The 26,469-nt window shown below is 44.2% G+C and overlaps 1 protein-coding gene across 10 annotated transcripts in view; it reads right to left on the reverse strand.

The window, feature by feature from the left end:
* Positions 1-15,198: 15,198 nt before the first annotated feature.
* The window catches only part of NAV2 (neuron navigator 2), a 649,830-nt gene continuing 638,559 nt past the window's right edge, over positions 15,199-26,469 (reverse strand). For all 10 annotated transcript variants that reach the window (XM_043547852.1, XM_043547853.1, XM_037899955.2 and 7 more), the window contains 4 exons: positions 26,205-26,401; positions 25,648-25,766; positions 20,021-20,224; positions 15,199-18,813 (listed from right to left, as the gene is read on the reverse strand). In XM_043547852.1, coding sequence (XP_043403787.1) covers positions 18,688-18,813; positions 20,021-20,224; positions 25,648-25,766; positions 26,205-26,401 — 646 coding nt within the window. In that variant the 3' untranslated portion in view covers positions 15,199-18,687. The remainder of the gene's footprint in view (positions 18,814-20,020; positions 20,225-25,647; positions 25,767-26,204; positions 26,402-26,469) is intronic.

Below are 26,469 nucleotides of genomic sequence, written 5' to 3' on the forward strand. Positions count from 1 at the left end.
GATACAGAGCTCAGAGTGCTAGTTACTGTCAATTCTGAGAGAGGAAGGGAGACTGTGGTTTCAATGTCACACCATGTTATGTTTTGATACCTAATGTCAATATATGTATAAGCCTAAACTCTGGAACAAAGCAATCCTTTGTCTAACGCACAGGTGCAAACTAGGGCCCATGTTAAAACATTTAACCACTTGTCTAAGGGACACCACAGCTGGGATTGCTGTTATGTGTTAGTTATTCCATCTCAGCAGAAGGAATGGTGCTGACTTGAAACTCTTTTGTGGGGGAGGTGTTGAACCTTGGGCAGCAAACTCCCTTTTCCCCTTTGACAGGAGGCAGGAGAAGAGAAGATCAGTCTGAAGGGGGGATGTTTTTGTTAAATATTTCACACTTGGTCTTGTTACCAATGTTTACGTACACCACCCTCATTAGGCTTCAGAGTTAACACTCAGCCCAAACAAATGAAGCTGCTCATACTTTCTCAGACCTATTATTTTGCTCTGTCTGTTGGCAGGCAGTATTACATCTGCTCACCGAAGGAGACATTCAGACTGACAGGGGCTGGAGATGTACACTTTTTAAATGAAACCATAAACTAATTGGAAGGGTGGAAAAACCAAAGCACTTTAAGTCCTGGGAGATGAGATGGTTCAATTTCTGTGCCCGACACAACCTTCATCTCATCCAATGTTGGATGGTGGGTTTAAAAGCAAAAAATAAAAAAAATCCCCTTTTGCAGGGAGGTCAAAATGACACCCCCTTTTCCCGATTCTGTGGAATGCGGAGCCTCACTGCTGTAAATACCTCCTGTGGGCACAGGAGTGTTGGGAAGGATCATCTTATTGGCTACTGATCTGTGGGCTACACTGACCCAGGGAAGTGAACATTGCACCCCTCCCCCTGAGCCCATTAGTTCTATAGGTCATGGAGTGTGGGCTATGCTGCCATGTGGGTTTCTAGTGGTAGAGGGGAGTTTGAAAGTGCATCTGAGATGTGCAGGAGCTCTGCTGCTGGAGACTGCCTGGGGCTATGCTGAATTTCTTACCCTCCAACCACAGTGGTTTTGCCTCTGCAGTTGAATCAGCTGGAACTGGTGATTGCTCTTTGAGGGAATTTAAAACTTGTATGCTGCCTTTGGTTTGTGCACTGCACCTTTAATGTCTATGGACCCAGGGCCATCCTTAGCCATTCTGGGGCCCTATGCAGCCCCACTGTGGGGGGCCCCAGGCCTCCATGGGGCGGGGGCTGGCTTGGGGGGCAGGGGAGAACCGCCCCCCAGCAGTCACCGGTGGCACACCGAGTTGCTGCACTTCCCACCGTTAGTGAGTGCAGGCTCGACCCTGCAGTAGTCCTCAGGGGAGTGGGGGCAGGGCTGGGGCACAGCAGGGTGGGGGCTTTGGGGAAGGGGTGGAGTGGGGGTGGGGCTGGGGCAGAGCAGGGGTGGGGGCCATGGGGAAGAGAAGGGGTGGGGGCAGAGCAAGGGCTGGAGCAGCATGCAGCTGCCTAGAGAACCAGGAAATTTGGTGCCCCAAATTTTCTGGTGCCCTATGCAGCTGCATACTTTGTGTATGGGTAGGATGGCCCTATATGGCCCTGTCTACACTGGCAGATTTCTGCGTTGTAATTCCCATGGTGTACACACTGCCAAGCCACGCAGTGAGCAGAAACTGCTCAGTTGCAGTGCTGTAAAAAACCCCACCCCAATGAGAGGTGTACAGCTTTCTGCTCCGGGGGTCCAGCACCATGGTGCCAGTGTAGACACCCTGGTCAATTAGAGTGTCTGGGAGGTGTCCCACAATGCCTGTTCTCGCCTCTCTGGTCATTGGTTTGAACTCTACTGCCCTGCCCTCAGCTGACCAACAGTCATCCCCACCCCTTAAATTCCTTGGGAATTTTGAAAGTCCCCTTCCTGTTTGCTCGGTGATGTGTGCAGTGATCTCAGCACATCTTTCCAGGAGATCCCCCGCTTGGAGTAATGCCGAGCTGCTGGGCCTCATCGGTATTTGGGGAGAGGAAGCTGTCCAGTCCCAGCTGCACTCCAGCCATAGGAATTATGATACCTACGGACAGATTTCATGATGCATGACAGAAAGGGGCCATGACCAAGACACATTGCAGTGTAAGGTCAAAGTGAAGGAGCTGCAGAACGCCTATCACAAGGTGCGGGAGGCAAACAGCTACTCCGGTTATGCGCCCATGAGCTGCACGTTCTACAAAGAGCTGGATGCGATACTCGGTGGCAACTTCACCTCCACTGCAAAGGCCACTGTGCACACTTCAGTGGCTCGCCTGCCAGTTGAGAGTGGACCGAGCCAGGAGGAGGAAATCTTGAATGAGGATGTGGAGTTCGATGGGGACCCAGAGGCAGAGGACGACTTGGAGGTCAGAGATGCATGCAGCCAGGAGCTCTTCTCTACCCCTCAGGAGGCTAGGCAGTCACAGCTGTCGGAGCTTGGTGAAGTGCAAACAGGAGAGGAGGCCCCTGGTAAGTGGCTTTGATTTTGGGAATCGCTGAAGCGAGTTGTTGGGGGCAGGAGGATTGCAGAAAGCAGGCTTGTGTCTGTATGATTCACGTACCACCACATGCCTAGTCTAAGTGGTGGAACAGGGTGTTCATTGACTCCCTCAGTTCACAGGAATCTGCATCAGAGATCTCCAGGAAACGCTCATGGAGATACTGGGCAATCTGCTGCCGCAGGTTATTTGACAGAGCTGCTTTGTTTCTTTCCCCATTAAGGGTAATTTTCCCATGCCACTCTGTTGTCATGGGGCGGGGTGGGGTGGGGTGGGACCATTGCCGCACATAGGCGAGCCGCATAAGGGCCAGGGTGGAAGCCGCAGTCTTGAGAAGACCCTCCCTTGATTTCCTGCTCACTCTCAGCCATGAGATATCTTCCATAATGAACACAGGCTGTCGAAAATGTGGGGACAGTAATGGTTATAAGACCCCCTCTACAATGCTGGCTCTCCCCAAGAACCATGTGCCCAATGTACAGTACGGTCCTGGAACACTGATTTCTCCTGCAATTACTCACCATTTTGGGGGTCTTGTGGATCATGTGTGCTTGCCTGGGGTTAGCCAGTTAGTGACAGGTATGTGAATAGTGGCTGTGTTTTAAATCACTGAATCAGTGGTCTGTGTGTTGCAGATGATACTGCTTCTGTAAAATGTTGCATTTTGGCTTCACAGATATGACCTGGGAAGCCCAGCCTCCCTCTTTGTTATCACCAGCTGAACACCTGCGCAGAATTAGAAAGCAGCCACGAAGAACTAAAGGGGACTTTCTGCATGAGGTTATGATGCACTCCGCAGCCGAAAAACAAGAATTGAAGGAGTGGCATGACAACAAGAAGAGGGACAGAAAGGAGAACGCGGCACGCCAGAACGAAGCCACGGAGCGGCTCTTACATGTTATGGAGCGTCAAGCAGACACGCTCCAGGCGCCACCGGCACTGCAAACCGAGCAGCTCCGCACCCACCCTCCCCTGCAGCTGCTGTCGCAAAACTCTTTCCCATGCGCCCCCCAGACACCGCCAACACACCTCTTATCAACCTCCTAGCTCCAGTCTATACCCGCGGCATTCCACTCCTGTCCCATCACAGTCCACCGCTGTGGACTCCCGGTCCCCACTGCACTCAACACCCGTCCCTCTGCAGTTTAGCCCGGCTGAAGTACAGTACCCGCTGCACTGCACTCCAAAGGAGAGGCTGGATATGATACCTGGACATACACAAATCTTTAACCATCCCGGGACCCCACCTACTGCTGGGACCCTCCCTTCCCCGTTCCCCCTCTGTGGTAATGTGTTTTTTGTTTGTCTCTCTCCTCCAGCTGTTGTTTTCTAATAAAATAATTGTTTTGGTTTGAAAGCAATCTTTATTCCTTTAATTGAAAGCAAATAGAACCCTGCAAAGCAACAGGTACTTTTCTTAAACCTTCATAGTGCATCGTCTGCACCAATCTCAACCACCTAGCATTACAAGCATTGCGCTCCCGAGCACAGCAAAAAATATTAGTAGCTTTCAGCTTTAAATTGCTGCCTCAAGGCATCCCTGATCCTTATGGCCCCATGCTGTGCCCCATTAATAGCCCTGGTCTCCGGCTGTTCAAATTCAGCATCCAGGCACTGAGCCTCAGCAGTCCAGCCCTGAGTGAAACTTTCACCCTTCCCTTCACAAATATTATGGAACGTTCAGCACACGGCTATAAGCATAGGAATAGTGTTATCAGGCATGTCCAGCTTCCCATATAGACAGTGCCAGGGAGCCTTTAAATGGACAAAAACACACTCAACAATCATTCTGCACTTTCTCAACCTGTTGTTGAACCACTCCTTGCTGCTGTCAAGGTGCCCAATGTATGACTTCATAAGCCATGGTATTAAGGGGTAAGCAGGGTCTCCCAGGATCACAATGGGCATTTTGACTTCCCCTACAGTGATCTTCTGGTCCAGGAAGAAAGTCCCTGCTTGCAGCTTCCTGAACAGGCCAGTGTTCTGAAAGATGCGTGCATCATGCACCTTTCCGGACCAGCCTGCGTTAATGTCCGTGAAATGCTCTCCACAAGTGCCTGGAGAACCATTGAGAAATACCCCTTCTGATTAATGTACTCGGTGGCTAGGTGGTCTGGTGCCAGAATTGGAATACGCTTGCTATCTATCACCCTTCCGCAGTTAGGGAAGCCCATTTGTGCAAAGCCATCCACAATGTCAGGCACTTTGCCAACAGTCACAGTCTTTCAGAGCAGGATGCGATTAATGACCTTGCACACTTCCAGCAACACAACTCCAGTGGTCGACTTTCCCACTCTGAACTGGTTAGCGACCAATCGGTAGCAGTCTAGAGTAGACAGGTTCCACAGTGCAATCACCACGGACTTCTCCAATGGCAGGGCAGCTCTCATTCTCGTGTTCTTATGCCGCAGGGCTGGGGCGAGCTCCTCACACAGTCCCATGAATGTGGCTTTCCTCATCCGAAGTTCTGCAGCCACTGCTCATCATCCCAGACGTGCATGACGATGGGATCCCACCACTCAGTGCTTGTTTCCTGAGCCCCAAAGTGGCAGTCCACTGTGGTCAGCACCTCCGTGAATGCCACAAGCAAACTTGTGTCGTAGCTACAATGCATGGCGAGATCAATGTCTCACTCCTCTTGCCTTTGTAGTTTAAGGAATAACTCCACTGCCACTCGTGACGTGTTAGTGAGAGTGAGCAGCATATTGGTCAATAGTGCAGGATCCATTCCTGGAAACTGAAGAGACAGAGCAGAGCGTGCAGTACACAAACTGTTGAAAGATGGTGCCAAATGCGGATGGAAGCCCAGGGATTGCTGGGATGTGAAGCAATGCATCACAGGGCATTGGGACAGGACCCAGGATGCCTCATGACCCCCTCTGCCTTCCCACAACTCTTAGTGGCAGAAGAGGAAGAGACGCTCTGTGGGACGGCTGCCCAGAGTGCACCACTCCAAATACTGCTGCAAGCGGCGCAAGTGTGAACACGCTATTGTGCAGGCAGCTGACAATGTGAACACACAACAGCGGTTTCCCTTCAGCGCTCTCTGAGTGGCGCTGTAACTGTCAGCGCTGTAACTCTGCCAGTGTAGACATACCCTAAAACTCTGCCTCTCTGCAGAGACAGGGAAGCAAAGTGGGTGAGGTAATAGCTTATATTGGACCAACTTCTGTTGGTAAGAGAGACAAACTTTTGAGCTACGCAGGGCTGAGACCTGAAGAAGAGCTCTGTGTGGCTCGAAAGCTTGTCTTTCTCATCAATAGAAGTTGGTCCAATAAAATATATTACCTCACCCACCTTGTCTCTGTAATTTCCTGAGACCAACACAACCAGAACTATGCTACATGGAGAAACAGTGGTCATTTTGTTCAGAGAGTTTTTGCAGCCTGTAAGAGTGGAGCTAAACCCAAGGGGAGTGATTTTCCTCTGCCTTGCACTTGTGCAAAGTAGGTGTAAAATGCTACTACAGGTGTAACTGAGTTGAGAACTCTGATGTGGTAGCATTTTGCACGGGTGTAAAATAGTTTTCTATTGTTCTTTTCACTGCAGTTTGCCTTTGTTTAAAGTGAGCCTTCTAGACTGACCAGACATGTCTGTCTTTGCTAACCTAACACTCAACACTTCTCCATTCCAGTGACCTTACATAAAAGCCAGAGTTTACTCAGCATAGTACAGAAACCAGAAAAAATAGAACACAGTGGGCCAGATCCTCAGCTGATGTAACTCAGCATAGCTTGTCTAAAGTCAGGGGCCTGACATTGCTTTACACCAGAGTGAGAATCTGGCCCAAAGTGTTTAGGAGAATATAAACACTTATAAAAATCACAGTTAACCAGGTATAAAGGCTGAATTAACCATAGAGCTGTTGTTATGGATACTAGTACCTTGCATTTAATTAGTACAATGATCTCAGTGTGCTTTACAAATGATAGTCCTCATTGAAAAGTAGCTGGTATTATCCCCATTTTATAGGTGAGGCACAGAGCAAGGAAAGGACTAAAGTCACTTCCCCAGGTCACAATGAATCAGTGGTAGAACTAAAATCCTTGACTCCCAAGCTCCTGCACCTGCAAAATATGAAATAATGGATACCTAATCTTTGCTATGGATTTTCGCTTGTATGTCTTTGTTCTATCAAATTTTAATGAAAAAAATATGCTCCTGCAAATTGTTGCCAAAGCAAAATATTTTCTCACCAAACAGAAAAAGTAAAATCTGCACCATCTCTGCTTTGCATGTGAAGCCATTTCATAGTCAGTGTCATTAGCAGATGTTAATGGCAATCTCAGAAATACATCCTCTTTTATAACCTTGTCTTGCTTACATTTGGAATTGAGGGCTTCAGACAGAGATTTGGATTCAATTATTTTGTCTTTGCTGCCATCTGGTGGCAATGTTTTGGTAATTAACTGAAAGCATCCCTCCCTCACACTGAATGAAAAAAGACATTATTTTGCAACAAGGGTGGTTGTACCATTATTTGATTTCTCCCTCTGTCCCACCCACTTCCATGGCATGCAGGGCTCCTGGAATAGTATGTCTGGTACATCAAACAAAAAAAAAGAGCATTATTTTTACTGGTATTACAGTAGCGCCTACAAACCTGAACTAAGATCAGGGCCGTATTGTGCGAGGCACTGTACAGACACATCAGCCTGGAGTTAGGTATCTAAATACCTTTCAAGTTCTCATTATCCAATGGACTTACAATCTAAGGCCCTCATCCTGCAAAAAAGTATGTGTGTGGTAATCTTTACACACTCCAAATAGTCCCATTTACTCCAATGCATAAGTCTTTGCAGGATCAGAGCCTAAGTAGACAATACAATCAAAGTGGAGAAAGGAAGTAGTATTAGCCCCAGTTTACAGCCAGAGAACTGAGGTGAAGAGAGATTGTGATTCTTCTCTACAGGCAAAGATCTTGATGGGATGGAGTGCAAGACGGTTAATACTATGTATTATATACATAGTACTGTACTATACAAAGATTAACACCATTAACTAAGGGTTATACAGGAAAAAAAGTGCTCAGCTAGACATAATGGCAAGGTTTCTGTCATATGAGCTGATTAATATAATGGGCATTGGCAAAGGTCAGTGCTGGTAAGTTCACTAAAGGCTGGTGTCTCCAGGAGAAGATCGGAGTCAAGGGCCTTGTGTCACTGCCTGCTCCGAGTCCTGCCCTGCTCCACTTCTCTTTGCGGGGGCCACAGACCAAAAGAATTTCAATAACAGATACCAAGGTGTGAATGGTGTGAAGTCCTTGGGCCCAGGTCTGGCCTCAGCTACACAGGCACAACTGTCATTTACCTCAAAGCACTCTGGGCCTGATGCCGCTGTGTTACCCCGTGTAACACCACTCTAAGTTCACTGAAGTCATGGAGTTGCAGACGTTTAAACCCCGACTGGAGCGTCAGAGCCAGTGACCTCAATAGGAGCTACGCCTATCTGGCTAGAGAAAAACTGAGCCCTTTGGGTTAAAAACATTGAAGGCTCCCCTTACAGAATGGTACTGTGAGTACAATAAAACACACGGCACTGCATTGAGCATCACACTGATGTCCATAATGCAATATGTTCAGTTAGCAGGATGCATACGTAAACACACACGCTTCAGCTAATAAACCACAGCTGTTAACACCATATGCACAAAAGCATGTTTGTCACACCAGCATGAAAGAGTGGGGCTTTACAGATAGCAGTAAGAGGAACGGTGGTGCCTGCTTTCACACCAGCCAGTCTGGTCCGCAGGCCTGCAGTTCTGTTCCACACACTTCAAAAACAACACACTTCATCTGAAAGAGAAAAAAAAAATAGCCACTGTTGATTAACATCTCCTAGCAGGAACATTTTTTTAGAATGTATAATCTTAAAAAAGAATAGCCTCTCATGAGCGGAAGCGAAAGCGTTTCACTACCAATGGCCAAGATCACCAGACTTGACTAGCAAATGTCTGTGGCTTACTTGAGATCCCTTTAAGGAGCCTGATCTTCAGAAAGTGCTGAGCTCCCACCCTCTGAGAACCAGGCCCCTTTGAGAAATCTCCTGATAGGTCCTCAAAATCACAAGCCACTTGTGAAAGCCTTGGCCAAGAGTTGCAGGAGATCAGGACAGGCTTTCAACAACCATAAAAAAAATGAGAGCATGTTCCTAATGCTGGGAAATGTATCCGTTCTGCTCCGCCCCCAAATGACAGGGAGAACAATACCATTACAGTAAGAGCTCTGGTGGGTGAGCGAGCACCTCCTCAGTGCAGTGTGTTTGCTACAATCCCAGGTGCACTAGCTGTTCTGTTCCTGCCTTGGTGGTTTCCTTCTTGACAGCAGGCAGGATGTTCAAACATGCCAGAGACACAATGCCATAAAATGAAACTCGGGTGGGGGTGCTAGCTGGGAGCTGAAAGCAGCGGAGAAACTTTGCCAGCACCTTTGATTGGCGTGGAACAGAAAGACCCTCAGAGCACTGCCACAAGCTCTGGCTGTTTTTCTTAGCTCCCTTCCTCCTCATACCTGAAACAGCTTTGCTGAGAGGAGGAGGAGCTGGAGCTGCAAGGGGAGGAGTTGAGTCTCTCTTCAGTGCAGTGCATTTGGCTGCCTGGCTTGGCTCCCTCTGATGGTGTGTGGGTTGGTGGGGGAAGGAAGGAGGCAGAGAGAGAGCTGAACTGGCTGCAGAAAGTAGTCTCCCGCCTGGCCAGCAAAGGGAAAGCATGGGACTAGTGGCAGTAAGCTGCTTCTTCCCTGCCCAATGGACCCACTGGGTGTATTGAGAGCTGATGCCTTAGGGTATGTCTTCACTACCCACCGGATCAGTGGGCAGCGATCGATCCAGCGGGGATCGATTTATCACATCTAGTAGCATAAATCGACCCCCGAGTGCTCTCCCATCGACTCCTGTACTCCAGCTCGGTGAGAGGCTCAGGCAGAGTCGACAGGGGAGCGGCAGCAGTCGACTCACCGCGGTGAAGACATCACAGTAAGTCGATCTAAGTACGTCGACTTCAGCTACGTTATTCACATAGCTGAAGTTGTGTAACTTAGATCCATTTCCCCCTCCCCAACTAGTGTAGACCAGGCCTTAGACAGTTCTCTCTTTCGCTCCCCTCCAAGGAGGGCTGAAAGTTGGGAGAGAAACACAGTGATGCTCCCCACAAACTGAAAGATGGGGGGGGACAGGGGATGTTTCCCCTCCACCCTTCATGACCAGGTAAATAACACCCATGTAGAGAGGTTGATGTAGGAGTCATCAAGATAGAGGTGGTAATAAATGGTGGGTGAGGCTGTCTACAGAGAGCGAAGAGGATGGGACTAAAGTAGGAAACCTGGAAGCTACCAACAGGAAGGAGCTGGAAGAGAGAGGCAGTGTAGACTGCTGGAAGCAGAAGGAAGGAGGGAGACAGAGCAGCAGCTAAAGAGAATGTGTGGGTGAAGGGAAGATGTTTTGAGGATGCTACAGGTAGACCCAGGAGAAAGGGTTCAAAAAAGAGTGGGGCTGAAGGTAAGGGTGAGGGCCGGGTGAGAAAGAAAGAAGAGGTTCGTGGTGCTGAGCACTTTGGTCCCAATCCCCCAAAGCACTCTTTAGAGCCAGAGCGCTGAGCACCTTCCAGTACCATGCCCCAAATTTGCGTGTCCCGGAATCAAAACAGTCTGCAGAACAGGAAAAAACCAGCTGGCTAAAAAGAACCTTTTAGAAATAAAGTTGCTCTCGCCTCAGGAAAACACTGCCACAAACTGAAACACTCTGTTACTGGCTGCTCAGTGCTGGACCCGGACTAAAAGGAGATTAGTCTGTAAAAGGAAGCTTACTGGAACTGGTGAGGTTTTGTTTGTATTCAGTTTTATTAGACATAGACATGTGGGTTTTATTTTATTTTGCTTGGTAATTCACTTTGTTCTGTCTGTTACTACTTGGAACCACTTAAATCCTACTTTCGGTATTTAATAAAATCACTTTTTACTTATTAATTAACCCAGAGTATGTATTAATCCAGGGCAAACAGCTGTGCATATCTCTCTACCAGTGTTATAGCTGGCTAACAATTTATGAGTTTACCCTGTATAAACTTTATACAGGGTAAAACGGATTTATTTGGGGTTTGGACCCCATTGGGAGTTGGGCATCTGAGTGTTAAAGACAGGAACACTTCTGTAAGCTGCTTTCAATTGAGCCTACAGCTGTTAGGGAACGTGGTTCAGACCTGGGTCTGGGTTTGCAGCAGGCTAGCGGGTCTGGCTCAAACCAGGCAGGGCGCTGAAGTCCTAAGCTGACTGGGCAGAAGTAGTCTTGGCACATCAGGTGGCAGCTCCCAGGGGGTTTCTGTGATCCAACCTATTGCACAATTCTCCCCTCTGCTTGATGTGGGGAAGAGATCTGAACTTAGGTCTCCCGCATTACAGAAGAGCCATTGCCACTAGGCTATGCGATAGTCTGCTACAGAGTTTTCCAAGGCCTGGTCTACACTAGAACTTGTTAAGCCAACTTGTTTTGCATGTGTCTGCATCTAAACTTGTCTGCTGCCAACATAAGCACCATTTCATTGATGCAATTACAGCACCTCCCGGAATGATACAAGCCAAAATTGACCTACTTCTGGCAATGTAGTGCTAGTGTAGACAATGCATTACCTTTGTCGACCTTACCAGTCATCCAGAAGCTAGCTCGCAACAGTGGTCGCTCTGGTCACAGTTTTTAACTTCACCGTTTAGGGGAGGTACTAATACTGGACACCTGACCCCTCCCCACCCATGCCTTAAAAAAACACAGCATGGTTTTGAAATGCCTTTTCCTGGTTGTCCGCTTTGGTTAGCACACATATGAACCCACTTGTGCACTTCCATCCCTGCTGGCTCAGTGCAGACAGAGAGCTACACCTGATGCGCTCTTGCCTGGAGCTCCTCGGCTTGGATGGGCAGGCCGGTGAGGGGAGAAGAGACTGTACAAGCCCAGCTCAGGAGCAGCCAAAAGAATAGAGCCATCTAAGTGCAGATTGTGCAGGGGATGTGCTAAGCCTGGGGCACAATAGGGGTGAGAATCCATCGCCGGTGACAGTGACAGAACTTCAGCAGGCAGATCATAAGGGCAGCAACTTATCTGTGGCTGCCCAGCACACCTGCTGCTTCTACAATGACCTGCATGCCACACTTGGCAGGGACTCCACCAGCACCCTCAATGTGACTGGGGACACTTTGGGTGTGGAAGCCCCTGCAGTGCACAGTAAGGAGGAGGGAGACCTAAACCACAGGGCAAGCCAGGAACTATTTCAAACTCTGCCAGAGTCAAGCCAATCCCACCAGCTGCACACAGATGAGCCTGCTGATGAAGGAAAGGGCATGCAGGTAAGTGTACGGATGCATTATTTCTTATGAGCATGTTTGTTTCCCTTTTCAGTGCCCTTCTTCCCTATTTAAAAATTGCCCGCCCCCTTCCCTCCCCTCTGTACCGGTGAGAGATGGCAGCAACTTTTGATGCCTCAATTTACTTTTAAAACCAGCACTGGGCATACAATTCAACCCTTTGGACTGTATAGCAAGCAACTACTACATGGGCAAAAATAAATTCAAACAGTTGAGTATAGCAGTCCAAATTACATCACCTACATCAGCTCACTGCCCTGTGCTCTGACAGAGGTAGAAGAACGAGATAGCGGTGGTGTTTGCTTTGCCTTTCTTTGGCTTGTTGGGGTGGTGGGCCGGGGACATGAGTCTCCCTAATGTGGTGTTTAATTTCTTGAACATCCACGATGAGGCTTTCGTGGAGATACTGTGCCAACCTCTCCTGAATGTTTCTAGAGATGGCGCCATCATTCCTTCCCCCACCGTAGTACCAATTTCCATACCACTCTCTGAAGGGTTTCACTGGCACCAGTGCAGTAAGCAGGCTGGCAGCCCTAGGGTGGCTTCGGGATGCCAGTAGCAGCTGTGTTCTCTGGGCATTTGCCACCCTTAGGCTCGAGATATCAGCCAAAATCACCACTGGCTGTGAAAATATTGGCACCATGCACTGCCATTTCCCTGTACTCATATCCAGGGCTGCCCAGCATATAAAGCTCCCATGCAATAGTCCTGACTCAGCATGGCTTGAGCTACAGAGTGGCGCTGTAATGAGAGGCTAAAATGACAATTAGCATTTTTTATTAAAGATCACGATGGGACTGATGTAAGGCAGGTTTGAGCCGTAGCATCACTCCCTTTCTGTTATGACTGTAAATCTAACACTGTAGTTGTTGCTCTGCTCATCTGCCTCTGGCATGGTGGCCTTGAGCGGCATCGCCTCTGCATCCGCTGAATGCCTGACATTGTCTAGATGAAGAAAGAAGTGGCCCAAGGAGGATTTGGTCTGTGAGCTTCACCAGTCTTCTACAGCTCCTGACCGTGACCACAGGGACTGGAGGTGCTGAAGAGCTGAGAGCAGGACGAAGGATTAGGTCTGGAGTGATTGGCTGCTGGAGTAGAGGCAAAGGGACAGCGAAGTGCATTATGGCTTTGCTCAGGCAACAAACACAGATGACCATTATTGAGGCCAAAGACCCTGTCCACAACAGCCTTCCCATTCCATGGAAAACTCCATGGTCACTGCTCCCTATACTCCCCAGCATAACAGGTGGCATCATGGCATGAATGCCAGGGGAGAACCATGATTACACCTGCACCACTGACCTGTGATAGCTGCAGGCTCAGCCAGCACACACAGTGCACTACTTGTTTTTAAACATGAATGAACCGTTGTAATGTGGATTTTTTTATTTGTAAGCATGTACACTTATTGTTGTAATTGGTTTTTATAAGGATAGGGCACACTCTTACAGTGCTGCTAAAATGTTTTTAACGTGTTGATTTGCACTTTATCTTTGTTTCCTGTTTGTTTGCACACAAAGTTTTAGTTTTTGAAACTCTGTGTATATTCATTAGTTTGCACTAAGCAGCCATGCCACATTACAAAAGTCCTATCAGGCCTTATCACCTACCCATATTTAAGGTCTCCCTGCATGAAGGCACACAAGTTCCCAACAGTACTACACTACTCTAACTTGCAGTTAAAATGGTCTTTTAAGGCCTCCCTTATAGCTCCACGGTTGGCTCTTCTAATAGCCTTTGTGCCTGACTGTTTGAAGTCAAAAGACAGCTGGTCCACCTCACCCCTCCACTCTGCTGGTAGTCTTTCCCCCCTTCACCTCCCAGGTACTCTGGAGTACACAACAGGCAGCAGTACTAATAGGAATGTTTGCCTTGCTGAGAGCCAAGTAGTAATTAAACATCACCAGTGAGCTCTGAGATTACCAACGGGACATTCATCAGGGAGCTTGCACCTACTCAGCTGGTAATTGAATCTTTTCTGGGCTCTGGCAGGGGTGGCCAGTGTACGGTTTCATGAACCAGGGGAACAAGGTTCCTCCGGAATCACTATCATTTCAACATCACCAGTGAGAATGCCGTGGTCGGGGAAAGATGGGGTGGTGCCAGAGTAAGGATGTTTGCCCCCATCTAGCCTGACCACAGTTCGGGAACCCCATTGCTTCAAATCCAGCTACTACTTCCTGCACAGCAGGATACACTTGATGGCCTTGCACACTTGGATGCCAATGGCCCCCACTGTGGATTTTTCCAACTCCCCACTGGCCAATAGCAACGTGCCTGTGCAAGGTTCCATAGTATGCTCACCACTCGCTGTTACCCTGTCCATGCTGCTCTAATTCTGGTGTGTCTGGGCTGGGGCGAGCTCGGCCCACAGGTGCAGGAATGTGGGCTTTTGCATTCAAAAGTTCTGCAACCAATGCTTGTCATCCCAAAGCTGCATTACATTGCCACCCAACAGTCTGTGCTCATTTCTCAGGCCCAGAAGCTCCTATTCACCCTGTGGAGCTGCTGTGTGAAGGCCAGCACCCCCCTGACACTTTTATTCACTGTGTCCATCATCCGTGAGCAGCTCCTCTTCCGCCTTGCACACTTGTTTGTAGTTGTACACACTGAAGTTCCAAAAAGGGGCATGTAGGAATTTTAAAAGAGGTCTGAAAATTTATGGGATGGGAAGAGTGAGATTGTGGGAATTTGACTCCTCTTTCCCAGCAATTCCTGGATGACTTGCTGGTGTCCCTCAGTGCACTGTGAAAACATTCCACGAAGCATGGCGCTGGATGGTACTGGTGTACCTACCCTATTTTCTATTGACACAAGCAGCTGTGGTTAGGACATGCAGTGCCGACACGAGCACCCATGTGCCTGACCAATATACAAAAGTTGGCAGCTCTAAGCTGATGTAACTTATGTTGACCCAACTGTAGCACAGACACAGCTTCGGTCTTTCCTGTTCAATTTTTTATAAATAAAGTCAATGGAGCAGGGATTTGAACCTCTTACATCCTAGGTGAGTGGCCTAACCACCATTCTATAGAGCTATTTCCTTGCTAGGTCCCTAGCACTGTAAATAGTCCTTAGGCCATGGTATAGTTTTTTGGAAAATTTCCCCTTGTAGACAAGCTCTTATGAAGCCTGTCATCTTACTATACTCTCAGAGAAATGGACTAAAAACTTCATTTCCACTGCCTTGTTCTTCAGTCTAGAGGGCGGTCAAGCCAGCATTCTTTCACAAGCACTAAAAATAAAAGTATTTTAAAGAACTAAAAAGCCCAAATGCCAGTATACTAAACAGATACACTTGATCAACATGGCACAAAATTGCAGCAAAACCACAAATATGAATAAATAAGTATCAATTTTATTGAATCATGAATAATTTAAGACTGGTACAATCATCAGCTTTATTTTCCATGACACTCGGGGCGGGGGCCATGATCTCAAACAGACCATTTGCAAATTCCAATCCTAAATGACAACTGAAAATTAAATAGGGAGGGGAACAGATGGCAAACATCATACCGTACACAAAATACTCAATTCCTAGTTTTCTCTTTAAAAATGGCTAGAAAAAATTCATCAAAATGCAGCACTTTTAATCAAATATTTACATTTCTATGTTACAGTGAAAAAATGTACATCTTATAGAACATATTTCATAAACTGTTCCACTGGAAACGACTAGATCAAAACAGCAACCTTCCATTTAATATCCACAAAGACTTTTTTTTTTCCTTGAAAGAATTGCCACATTTAGACAAGATTCAATACACATAATATCGAAGTTAAGCATCAACAATGAAATAGTTTTTTCTTCCAAAATGTACAAAAAAAAAAGCTAGCCAAACGCACCCTCAGCTAAAACTGTCTCCATGTCTCAGTTATGGCCTGTACAATTCTTGGCAGTTCTGAAGGAAAAGAAATGGTTTAAGCTTCCAATTTATAACTCAAGATGAATGTTGCATAGAATCTTGTATTTTTTTTTTTTAACAAGCCAACTTTGTAGAAAAAAGGCAAAAAAATTGGAAGCATTTTGGACAAAGCCTTAAAAGAAGAACAAATTCATTAAAAAAAAAAAAGTTTTACTAAGCTATACTGAAATCATGAAGAAGATAAGAAATGTACATAACAGGTAACCCTGCTTCCCGAAGTTTCAGAAAGGACACTGAGTTTTGTGAAGATTAAAATGACTAACTTACTCAAAATCGCCTCTTTTACATTACCCCAAATGGTCATCAATCAGAGAGTAGCAGATGGATAGAGCCCCTTTCCTGCATCTGAGCACAGGATTCACAACAAAATATAATCTGACAATTTCAAATGTATTTGTAGGATTCAGTTAAAAGTTTGCTGAGAAATGCTGTGATGTTAAGTCATCTTAGGCCTCTTATCCCACAAACAGATCCACACAGGCACAAGGGCCTACTTGCATGGATTCAGTCTCAGGTTCAGGCATTCAGTCTCTACCCAGATTCACAGTAGTAGCAGGTAAAGTCAGTGCTGGGAAGCAGAATTGTTGGATTGCTGAGAAATGAATCACTAACTCCTCAGCACGCTCTGCATGTGATTCCATATGAGTGTAGCCCACTTTACAGTAAGAAGATCTGGTTTAATAAGGTTGATTGAGTAACCCTTTGCCTTTCATTTAAATGACATAATCTAAACTAGAGTTCAGTAAGGTTAAAAGCAGTGACACCAGCTCAGGGGATTTTCTACTCGCCATCAATAAAATATTTTACTTACTCTTTTACAATTTCTTTTTTTTAAAAGATCATCAAGACTTGAAAGCTGTAATGGGAGCAGATTCACGACCAGCTCTCATTGGACAAAGACAAAAAAGTAACTACAGTCATGTCACAGATAGTAGAAAGTCATGAGGGATAATAAAACTATCCATTCAGACTGAGTCACAGAAGCATGAGCTTGCATCTGTTATATTATTTTAAACCCAGAAGGATTAACCAGCTCTTACAAAAAGTGTTTGTACTAAGTTTTCTACCTGTACACTGAAAAAACAGCAATCGCTTTTCTGTAGTTTAGAAGTGATGGCATTTTTCATCATAGAAAAGCTTTTATTTTTTTTCTTGCATTGAACAAACAGCTGTCCAATGACCTAGTAGCTGCAGATTGATATGAACCTGAAAAGTTCTCTCATTTCCCTCCTTTTGTCACGGTCACATTTAAACAAAATCTAATATTTCACACAAACAATATTCACAGCAATTTGTTATTATATTCCAAGAGATGACTTCTTTAGCCCTGTTTGTTCACTTACATAAACCCCCCAGTATACAGCACTAATGTAACGAATACAGTTAGTACAAAATAAGTAAGGCATCACTTTAAAATTCAGCACCGAAATAGAGCCGGAAAGGCTTGTACAGATCAGTGTTGAGGACTGTGGTTCTTGCTGAGTACAGCCTGAGACAGCTGATGTGTGGTGGTTTTAGTGAAAGTATTTGCTCCCAAGGAAAGGAAAGTGCAATTCTTAGTGAGGTGTTCTTGCTCCCCAACCAAAGTACAAGCCTTAATACTGAAACTGTATTGTGTGCGTGTGGAGAGGAGGAGGAGAAATAGAGAACCAGGTTCACAGCTCAGCCATAACCCATGAGCAACTTTTAAACCTTAAAGAGATAGGTTTTTAAGACCTGGATAAGACAGTTTCGATGAACTGCAAAAATACTACTTTCTGTTATTTAAAAACCAAACGACTAAATGATGTTACCAGAGTAGCAGCGGACTGCCTGCAGAGCTGAGCTTTAATGAACCCCTTTTGCAGTTGTAATGGTCAGAGAGAGAAATCCCTGACAAAAAAGTCTAGAAAACAGCTATAAAATTCTAATACAAACGGTAAAAACTGAAGGCCTGACTACACCCTAATTGGGTGAAATTCACCCCTATCCATAGGGCGAACAGACAACCTATGCACCAGTGAAGTTCCACTTAAGCTATGGCATTTAAACGGGGCATAGGCCCTCTGCAGAGGAGTGAATTTTGCTCACTTACACCAGTGTAAATCAGGAGTAGCTCTACTACAGTTAATGGAGTTTTACTGGTGTAAGTAAGAGGAGAATCAAGCCCTGAATATCAAAGGGGTACTTGGTCTTTAAAATTCTGTACGATAGTTTGTTACACAGTGTTTGAAAAAACCCTGATTTGTTTAGACTGTACATATATTTCTATTTATATATCTGTAAATCTCTATAAACACATGGTGAAATAGAGAAAAGCAAGCCAAGGTCTCAGACTGGCAAGGAGAGCAGCTTTTTTTATTTTATTTTAATATTTATTTTAAATTTCCCTGTCTTGCAGCTTTGCCTTTTATGGACCATTATTAGCAAGGCAAGCGATATATTATAGCACCAGAACTATCCGCAGCTGAGGTTAGTCTGCAAAGCTGATTAGTAGAAATCCAGCCCTCACCCAAGTGTGTTTGGTCAGAAGCAACATAGGCAATAAACATCCCTCCCCTCTCCTTCTGGACAGTACATAGCACAATGCTGTTTGTTTCAAAGCTGTGAAGTGTTTTGTTTTTTTAAATGTCTTCAGTATCTTAGGCATGAGGGCTTACAGTAACTAAACAGAACAAAACAAAGACATAGTGCAGTTCTTATAATTGTAAAAAGAAAAACAGTACAAAAGTTGTTTGGGTTACCTGCACCCACATTCAAGACTGACTCAAATAAAGTGTCTTGTTCTTGCAGCTCTAATACTGAGACATCTGCCCAGTCCAGTCCAGTAACAAGTTATCTTCATTAGTTTGTGATAAAGATTCTTTTAAGTAGGAGAGGGACAGTGGGAAACCGCCTGTTTTCTGTCTGCTGAAGATCACAACGTCGACTCCAAGGATGAGTCAAGGATGTCATCATGATGGCTGTTGCTATTGGAGTCGCTGTCGTAACTCTGGGGGCTCGAATAGTTGGCTGCCTCTTGCAGTCTCATTAGCATGTTCATCTAAAAAAGCACGGAAAAGGGTTAAGGGTTATTTGTCTGCTGAGACGAAAGAATCTTAATACTATATAACAGTCAGATTTGCACTCACATCACTCATGTGAAACCAGTGCAAGAGCAGAGGGGAATATTTATTTCTGATACTACATGTAAAGCAATTCGCACAGCACAGTTGTTATTACACCTCTCCTATGAGAGACAAACTGAGATGCAGAGCGGTTAAATGACTTGCTCTAGGTCACACAGAGTCAGTGGAAGAGCTATAAAGATTCCACATCTCCTTATTCCCAGCCTCTTGCACTAACCAGTCTTAATATGTATTAACTAGAATTCTGTAGTTCTACAAACAGGTCAGAAAAAGAGATCTATTAAATTAGACAATGGATAATAACATCTCTGTGAATGTGTGCCTACAATAATGGAAATGTAAGGTGATTCTTCAATATACCCAACTTATTTTGGAGGTGTACATGATTCCAAACAATAGTTTAAGAATAGCTGTAACATAAGCAATTATTGCAATAACTGTTTTCACCAGGAAGAAAGCTGCATGAACTAGTGTTACCATCACGCTCATATTAAAATGCGCATTAACAAGCAAATCCAAAGCTTAAACTATTGTAGATATTGTGTACAATGTTTAAAATCTTGGTTTCCATACACTTGCATGGTATTTGCTGATTAATAAATGAGACACCAATTATGTAAGCTTCAATTTTCACACAGCAACTGAACCAGAAAAATAGCTCAATATCATAGTGACACAGCTATCCCGTGGTCCTGGCCGGGCAGGTTAGGTCAAGAATTTCCACGACATTATAAAATGTGTTCCATTAAATCATGCATTTGCATACTTTATATATACACAAACACCAGAAACAGGCAAAAGGCATCTAGTTTATTGTGCAAAGCTTTACATGAGGTGGACAAAGTTTCCTTCATATTCTTATAGCCATTTTAGCTACACTCTCACAGCTAGGAGATCTGAGTATTCTCCTTCACTGTATCTGGCAAAATTACATCTGACACACCCGTCTCCTGTGGCAGTGCATTCCACAGGCTGACTGTACTCTGTGGCAGGAAATATTTCCTTGTAATTCTAGAACATTTAACACTCTTAGCTTGTCACTTATTCTTTCATTCCTATTTATTTTTGCCCCCTAGCAAGTATATCCTAATTAGCTCTGGAGCTTTAGATGGAAGAACTCACCAAAGGATCTCCTTCAGCATCACTCGGGGGAACTTGTTTGCTAGTTGAACCTTCCCGTGGCATTGAGTACCCATCAAATCCAACATCTTCAGGCCGCAGTTGCAGCAAGGGAGGCCATTCGTGGTGCTGTGGGGTGGCTGCCCAGGGATACGTGTCCATTACCCATTTGGCAGGATCCTCCCAGGGAGCTCTCCTTCCATACAACTAGAAAACAAGAGCAAATGCATCTCTTAACATATGTCTGTAATATAATGGGTTCTACTACTTTAGCCCATGCTTGTCTCATCAAAGTGAGCTCTTGTGTCATGGTTATCCCAATGTGGAAAACACTCTGAATGAAGGCTGGCCAAACAGGGTGTGATTTTCATCCTTATTACTCTGACTATGAAGTTCTAGCTATGTAATGGTAACTGACTCAGAGGAGGCTGACCATCTCCTTTGAGAGCACAAACCCTCTTAATCTGCCACCAACTGGGGAGAAAGGGAACCTGAGAACAAACAACCTTGCTTCAGAAGTTGAGTGCACCATCTCTCTGTTCCTATTTCTTTTGGACTAAATAAGCAAAATACAAAATCCAAGTCACTAGTGTACACATCCTATCTGCAGTAGGATACCAAATATTTGCTTTCAAAGTCATCAGCAAGTTACAGTATGTTGCTAGAGCATATAAGTATAACTGCTCGATGCCTTTAATCAGAAACTATGGCAACGAATGCCAAAGAAATACTTTTTGAAGTCAATGGACTTTTGGACTTTCTCTGTGCTCACACTAGTGAGAGTGCCAGCAGAATCTGGCTCCGTATGATCAGCCTCGAAACACACACACCTCCAGAAAGGTGTTTTGATTTGAACAGAATGGTCAGGAAAACACAGCCAGTTATATAATTTGTTTTATTTTTAATTTATTTTTAAATAAACACTGCTCTTTGATCTATTCAGATCACTTAGTTTTCATTAGATGAAAACTCACTATTGAGCCACATGGGTTTCAAAAGCAGACGCCAAATGAAAAGAGATCTTCAAGTTTTCACTTCTGCTATAGGGTACTCTAGGCTGACTGCCCTTCAGGAATTGGATTTCAGTAGCTGCTCTTTGTCACTTGAGCTCAAAGGATTCAGGCTCCTCTTTATAGTGTACAGTGAACAGTGAAGCAATAAGACACAGTAGGTGGTCATGGATGTATTATAAGAACATCTGAATGCCTTTAATCCATGGGGTATAACTCAGTGCTAACCATCACCCCAAATCCCTTTATTGACATTAAGAATACTTTTTATGATGAAGACAAATGTGTTTCCACACACTGAGATGGTTGATATTGGTATTTTAGAAAGCTGAAAAGCAACTGAGCTGTGAGATTCTCTCAGATTAATCCCAATGCTCTCATTTTAGATTATTCTCCAGACATCTGAACAAAGCCTCAACCCAAGAATGTTTACAATATAGAATGCAAAAGTCAGCCACAAAAAGGATATTTAGCCATGAACCCATTCTCCCTTACGCTCTTAGAAAGCTCAACTGAAGCTGAATTCCTGAAGTCCTGGCTCCTATACCCTCCGTCAGCATTCTCTCTCTCAGAGTCTGTCCCCACTCAACACTGAGTTTTCAGATGTATTTTTCCAGAAAATAATTACGGTCTTGAACAGATTTCCTCACAACCAATTAAGACATAAATAAAATAAAATAAAATAGCATTTTGAGATGAATTTGTTGATTTTCATCTCATAGTCCGGAAAGTAGCAATGATCAACAACCCCATATATTAAGCGCTCATAGGTAGAACTGGAGAGGAATGAATGAGGACAAAGACAGTTCCACACACTAACTTCAGTGCAGCGACTCCTGATTTACACTGGGATAAGTGAGGAGAAAAATCAAGACCACAGATTTTCCATTCATTTCTGGACAAACATACTCCTCTAACAATTTTGGAAACTAAAGACTTAAAAATATCTGAATGAGAAAGCCACTTCGTAACTGTCCCGAAAGCTGTTCAATGACTAAACAGCTCCTTTTCCTTTAGCAGAAGTGGTGGGGATAAAGGGATTTGCCAATTCTTTCAGAGCTCAAGAATAGCTCAAGAATAGCTCAGTTTCCTCCAACTTCCCCCCACTTATCGATCATAGAGGCTGCTATCCTTACTGGCCAAGTAGGGCTAGTTAGGGAAAACTCTGAAGCCTATCGGTGCTATCTCTTATATTGGCTATTACTGTCGATGGTACTGGTAGCAACAACTCCCCTCCTAGTCCAACATGTTATCTCCAGAACAATCCAAAAAGAATGGTCCCAACCAGTAGCCTGGTTAGAGAATCAAATCTAGTTCTCCTGGATGGCGATGTGGAGTGTTAGCACCAAATATGCACCAAGACAACTGTGTCTGAATGCCACTAACTATGCGGAAGAAACAGTACAATGATTAAAATGAGCTTCCAATGAAACAAACATGCTACAGAGATTAATGCACTTAAAGGGAACATCATCATCATCATCAGAGAAATGTTTTCTCAAATTTTTGCTCATGTTTGTGATGTTGAATTACAACAGGAAGATTAATAGCCAAAGGTCCAGTTCTATTACTGATCCTGCAGACTGAAGACACATCACAAAAATAAACTACTCATGGAGTAAGGCACTACTCAGTCTCAGTAAGGGTGGCAGAATGATGCCCTGAATAAATACAGAAGGAAACACAACATAAACTCCACAGCAACATCACACAACAGGAGACTTTGTTACAAAGATACATATATAGCAAACAGACTAATTCCTTCTTGGAAGATTCTGATCCCATCAAATTATATGAGCCAAGTGGATTACTCCAATGGAGCCACCAAAGAGATTAAAGTTTATGTGCAATGGTGGTGTGTATAAATATATATAAAAATAAATATATGGCAGCAAAGTGCAGATTCAGAAATTATGCAATGATTAATTGCTTTAGATGTTAACATTTATTCCATTCTGAAATTATGCCCAAGTGATCAAATGAGTTGGCACAGTTGTCCAGTAGGTGGTGCCAGCCAGTCTTAAACCCACCTTTCCCTTCCCAAAAAGAAAATATTCTTCATAATCATTTAGTTAGGTTTCAATGTAAGTTGTGGTAAACTGGGTCTGCTATTTAAATCTGTTCCCCCAACATATGGAGCATTCATCACAGCTGCTAAACTGCTAAGAAGTGGAGAGATTTGTAAACTCTACATAAAGCTCCTGGGAATTGAAAAAGACAAATGTTTCCATTAATTCCTAGTCCAGCTCTGAAAAATCGTTATATAGTAAGTGCATTTCCTATTTAAGTAACTACCATATCTCCAGTGTGCTACCAAACCAGTGTATTAATAGTATTACTCTATGATCTGAAAGCAGCTGCTTTAAATGAAACAGGCAGAAGGCTGGAGGCAGTAAAGATGAGGGCATGTGCAAAACTGAATGATTTTAAGACAACACAAAATGTTAGAAGGAGGGTAGGATGTGAAATTAGGATATGAGACTGGCTGCAATAAAAAAGGATTACAATGGTAGGGATGCTCAGAAGACAGATGATAAGATGACAAAGAAAATAATTCAAACACAACCAAAGTCAGGCAGACCTAGAGGCTGATCACCAACTAGCTGGTGGGACATTGTATGCAAGGACATAACCAGGCTGGGCTTAATGGAGAAACAAGCCATAGATAGGAATGAATGGCAATGCTGTACTGCTCCCTGTGTCTGTGAATATGCTTTGGGATGAAAAGAAGAAAAACAAATCTCCAGCAAACTCAAGACAGGAACTAACATTTTCTTCCTGCAACCCTTGCAGATGCTCACTCTGCAAAGAAACTAGGAATGTTCCCCCTGTGCATATTAGAAGGTGGCGGTACCTAGCTAACATTCACAAGTGCCAAAGATAAAGCATAAAAGAATGTACCAGACTGGCAGGAAGCCGGCATTCTGGGACCTCCTATTTGCTCTAGCTATGGGCTATAACAATAACAGGAGGGAGAGAGAGATCTCACATTTTCACATCCCTGCTTTAGGGAACAGAGCCAAAAATCAAGATTCAGCAAGTCCATGGGAACAGTCGCTAAAAGGATCCACTTGGCCCACATGTCCTTCACCCATAATGCGTCTTTAAATGGCAATAAAAAATACAGTATTCATTCAGTCCATGTCCAGCCCCATAAATCATAGTGCCTGGACTGAAATCAGGACTCCACTATTCTTTTCAGATAGGGGTTCCATGTAACAGGATATGTTCACAAAGGAGCATTCTCCACCCCGCATTCCTCAAATGTATTCTGAAATGGCCACAGCTGGAGATGGGACCACACCCACATGCTGGAGATCACTTGCCAGGATCATCTGGGATTCTCTTTTAATCATTTTCCTGCCACTGCAGAGGCTGTGGGCACTGGTGTACCTTGGTCCTTGTGGCACATAACAGTCTAGTCTCCTGTAGGCTATAATACTTTGTTCCTAGATGTAGGATCTTGGTGCACCAGAACATATGTTCAAATGAGCTCACCTTACCAAGCAATCCTGATCAGAGAGATGAACATGGAAAACCTAAGATTGCCATCCCTCCAGGTTTTAATGTGACTGTGCTGATTTTTAGTTTGAAAGTTGGGAGGGGCGGGGGGAGAGTACAGGGCCATTGACATATCCTAAAAATTTTCTCAGCCAGCATAACATCTATAAGTTGTTCCATGAAATTTAAATGCAAGGACTTTGATTATTTTTAATAAAAAGCTTGTTCTGTGGAACAATCACTGTCACTCACACACCCGCAAGACTTTACTACCATTAATTAGATAAATGCCATGACACCCATGTGAGGCAGGTATTTTATTATACCAACTTTGTGGATAGGGAATTGAAATACAAAGAGATCAAGTGCTTTTCCCTAGGCCACACAGCAAGTCAGTAGCAATCTTGAACTGAACGTGTATCTCCTGACTCCAAACCCCCTGCTCTAGCCAGAGACATGCTGGCTCCGATAAAAACTAAAAGTGCCAGTACTATCCCAGCTTTCTAAAACTGATGGAGAACCTGAATTTTTAATCAAATGCTAAGTGCAGGCAGTTCAATAACTGCTAAAATTAGAGTTAATGAAGGTTGCTTTACAGACCCCGGAGGCACGGCAAAGAAATTCAATCAATATTTCATCACCTGGAGTGAGAAAAAATAGACAAAGTGCTTGAGAGAACGATCCTAACACTCGCTCAATAAATCTCTCCAAATGCTGCACAGTTTCTCTGCTGACAGAAAGCTAAAGGTTGTGAGTTCGTTGGCCATTGTAAACATATTGCAAATTCACATTTAGTTTTAAGAAGGAAAATTAGAGATAATACTGTAATAAATGCTTTCAAGTATGGCATTTTAGATGTGGGGTAACATTTTCAAAAGTGCTTAGAAAACCTAGGAGCCTAAGTCCCATTTTCAAAATGGTTTAGGCACTCAGAAACCTAATTGTCATTGAAACTCAAAAGGGATTTAGGTTCCTAATGCCTAAATCATTTCTGAAAATTTTATCCTTTAAGTTTCAAGTTGTTTCTCGAGGAAAGTGTTAATGTGGTTTGATTGCATCCAGTATCTCCTTACTATTTAGACGGAAACCGTATTTAGGTTTCACATCTGACTTCCTCACCTGTAGTCCTTCTCTGACTGCCTCCAAAAGATATGGGATAATAGAGTAGTTCCACAAGTCAGTAAACCAGACTCTAGAACCATCCACGTCTATTGGACAAGAGAGAAAGAGTCGTGGACCTAGAAGGGAAAATTAAAGTCACATCATGAACATGGTTTGCAGCAGTCAATTCAAAAGCAATATCAAACAACAACTCTAAGTTCTTTGGAGACTGTAACTTAAGAGCTGAGAAGAAATGTACAAATGTCAGCATCTGCTCTTTTTGAGATAATTTGAAAGTCCCTGAATTACCTTGATACTGTATTGCATTCAAGAAGGAACCAATCACAGAATTCACAATCAGAATTTTAAAATCTTCCTTTATGTCTACAACTTATTTATTATGAACCCTTGGTACAGTTTTGCTTGATAGTATGGTCAGTCTAAAAATGTGGCTTTTATAAATCATTTCCCCGCAATGGCTCTTTAATTCCAGTGGAGTATGCGGAACTGGAATATATCCTCTCAGGAACATCAGAGAATGCTTTGGTGCTAGAACGTGAATTCTCAGTTCTCACCAATAGTAACATCAGAGGAACTGTGAGCCTCCAAGAACTTGTTGAGATGCTGCCAGACCTTGGGAATCCAGTCAATGATTTTAACCAGTTCTGCATTTCTCATCCTGCCACTGATTTCTGTTTCAATTAATTTTCGTCTCAGGAAACGACCAAGAAAGCCCTTGACTGGCTCAGTGTGGTTAGCACATAGCACCCATCTAAAGCAGAAGAAGAGAAGAGTCAGAGATTTACCTGTTATTCTAGAAAGTAGTAATATGACTACTGG

The sequence above is a fragment of the Chelonia mydas genome, chromosome 6, assembly GCF_015237465.2.
Source record: "Chelonia mydas isolate rCheMyd1 chromosome 6, rCheMyd1.pri.v2, whole genome shotgun sequence".
NCBI classification, from domain to species: Eukaryota; Metazoa; Chordata; order Testudines; family Cheloniidae; genus Chelonia; species Chelonia mydas.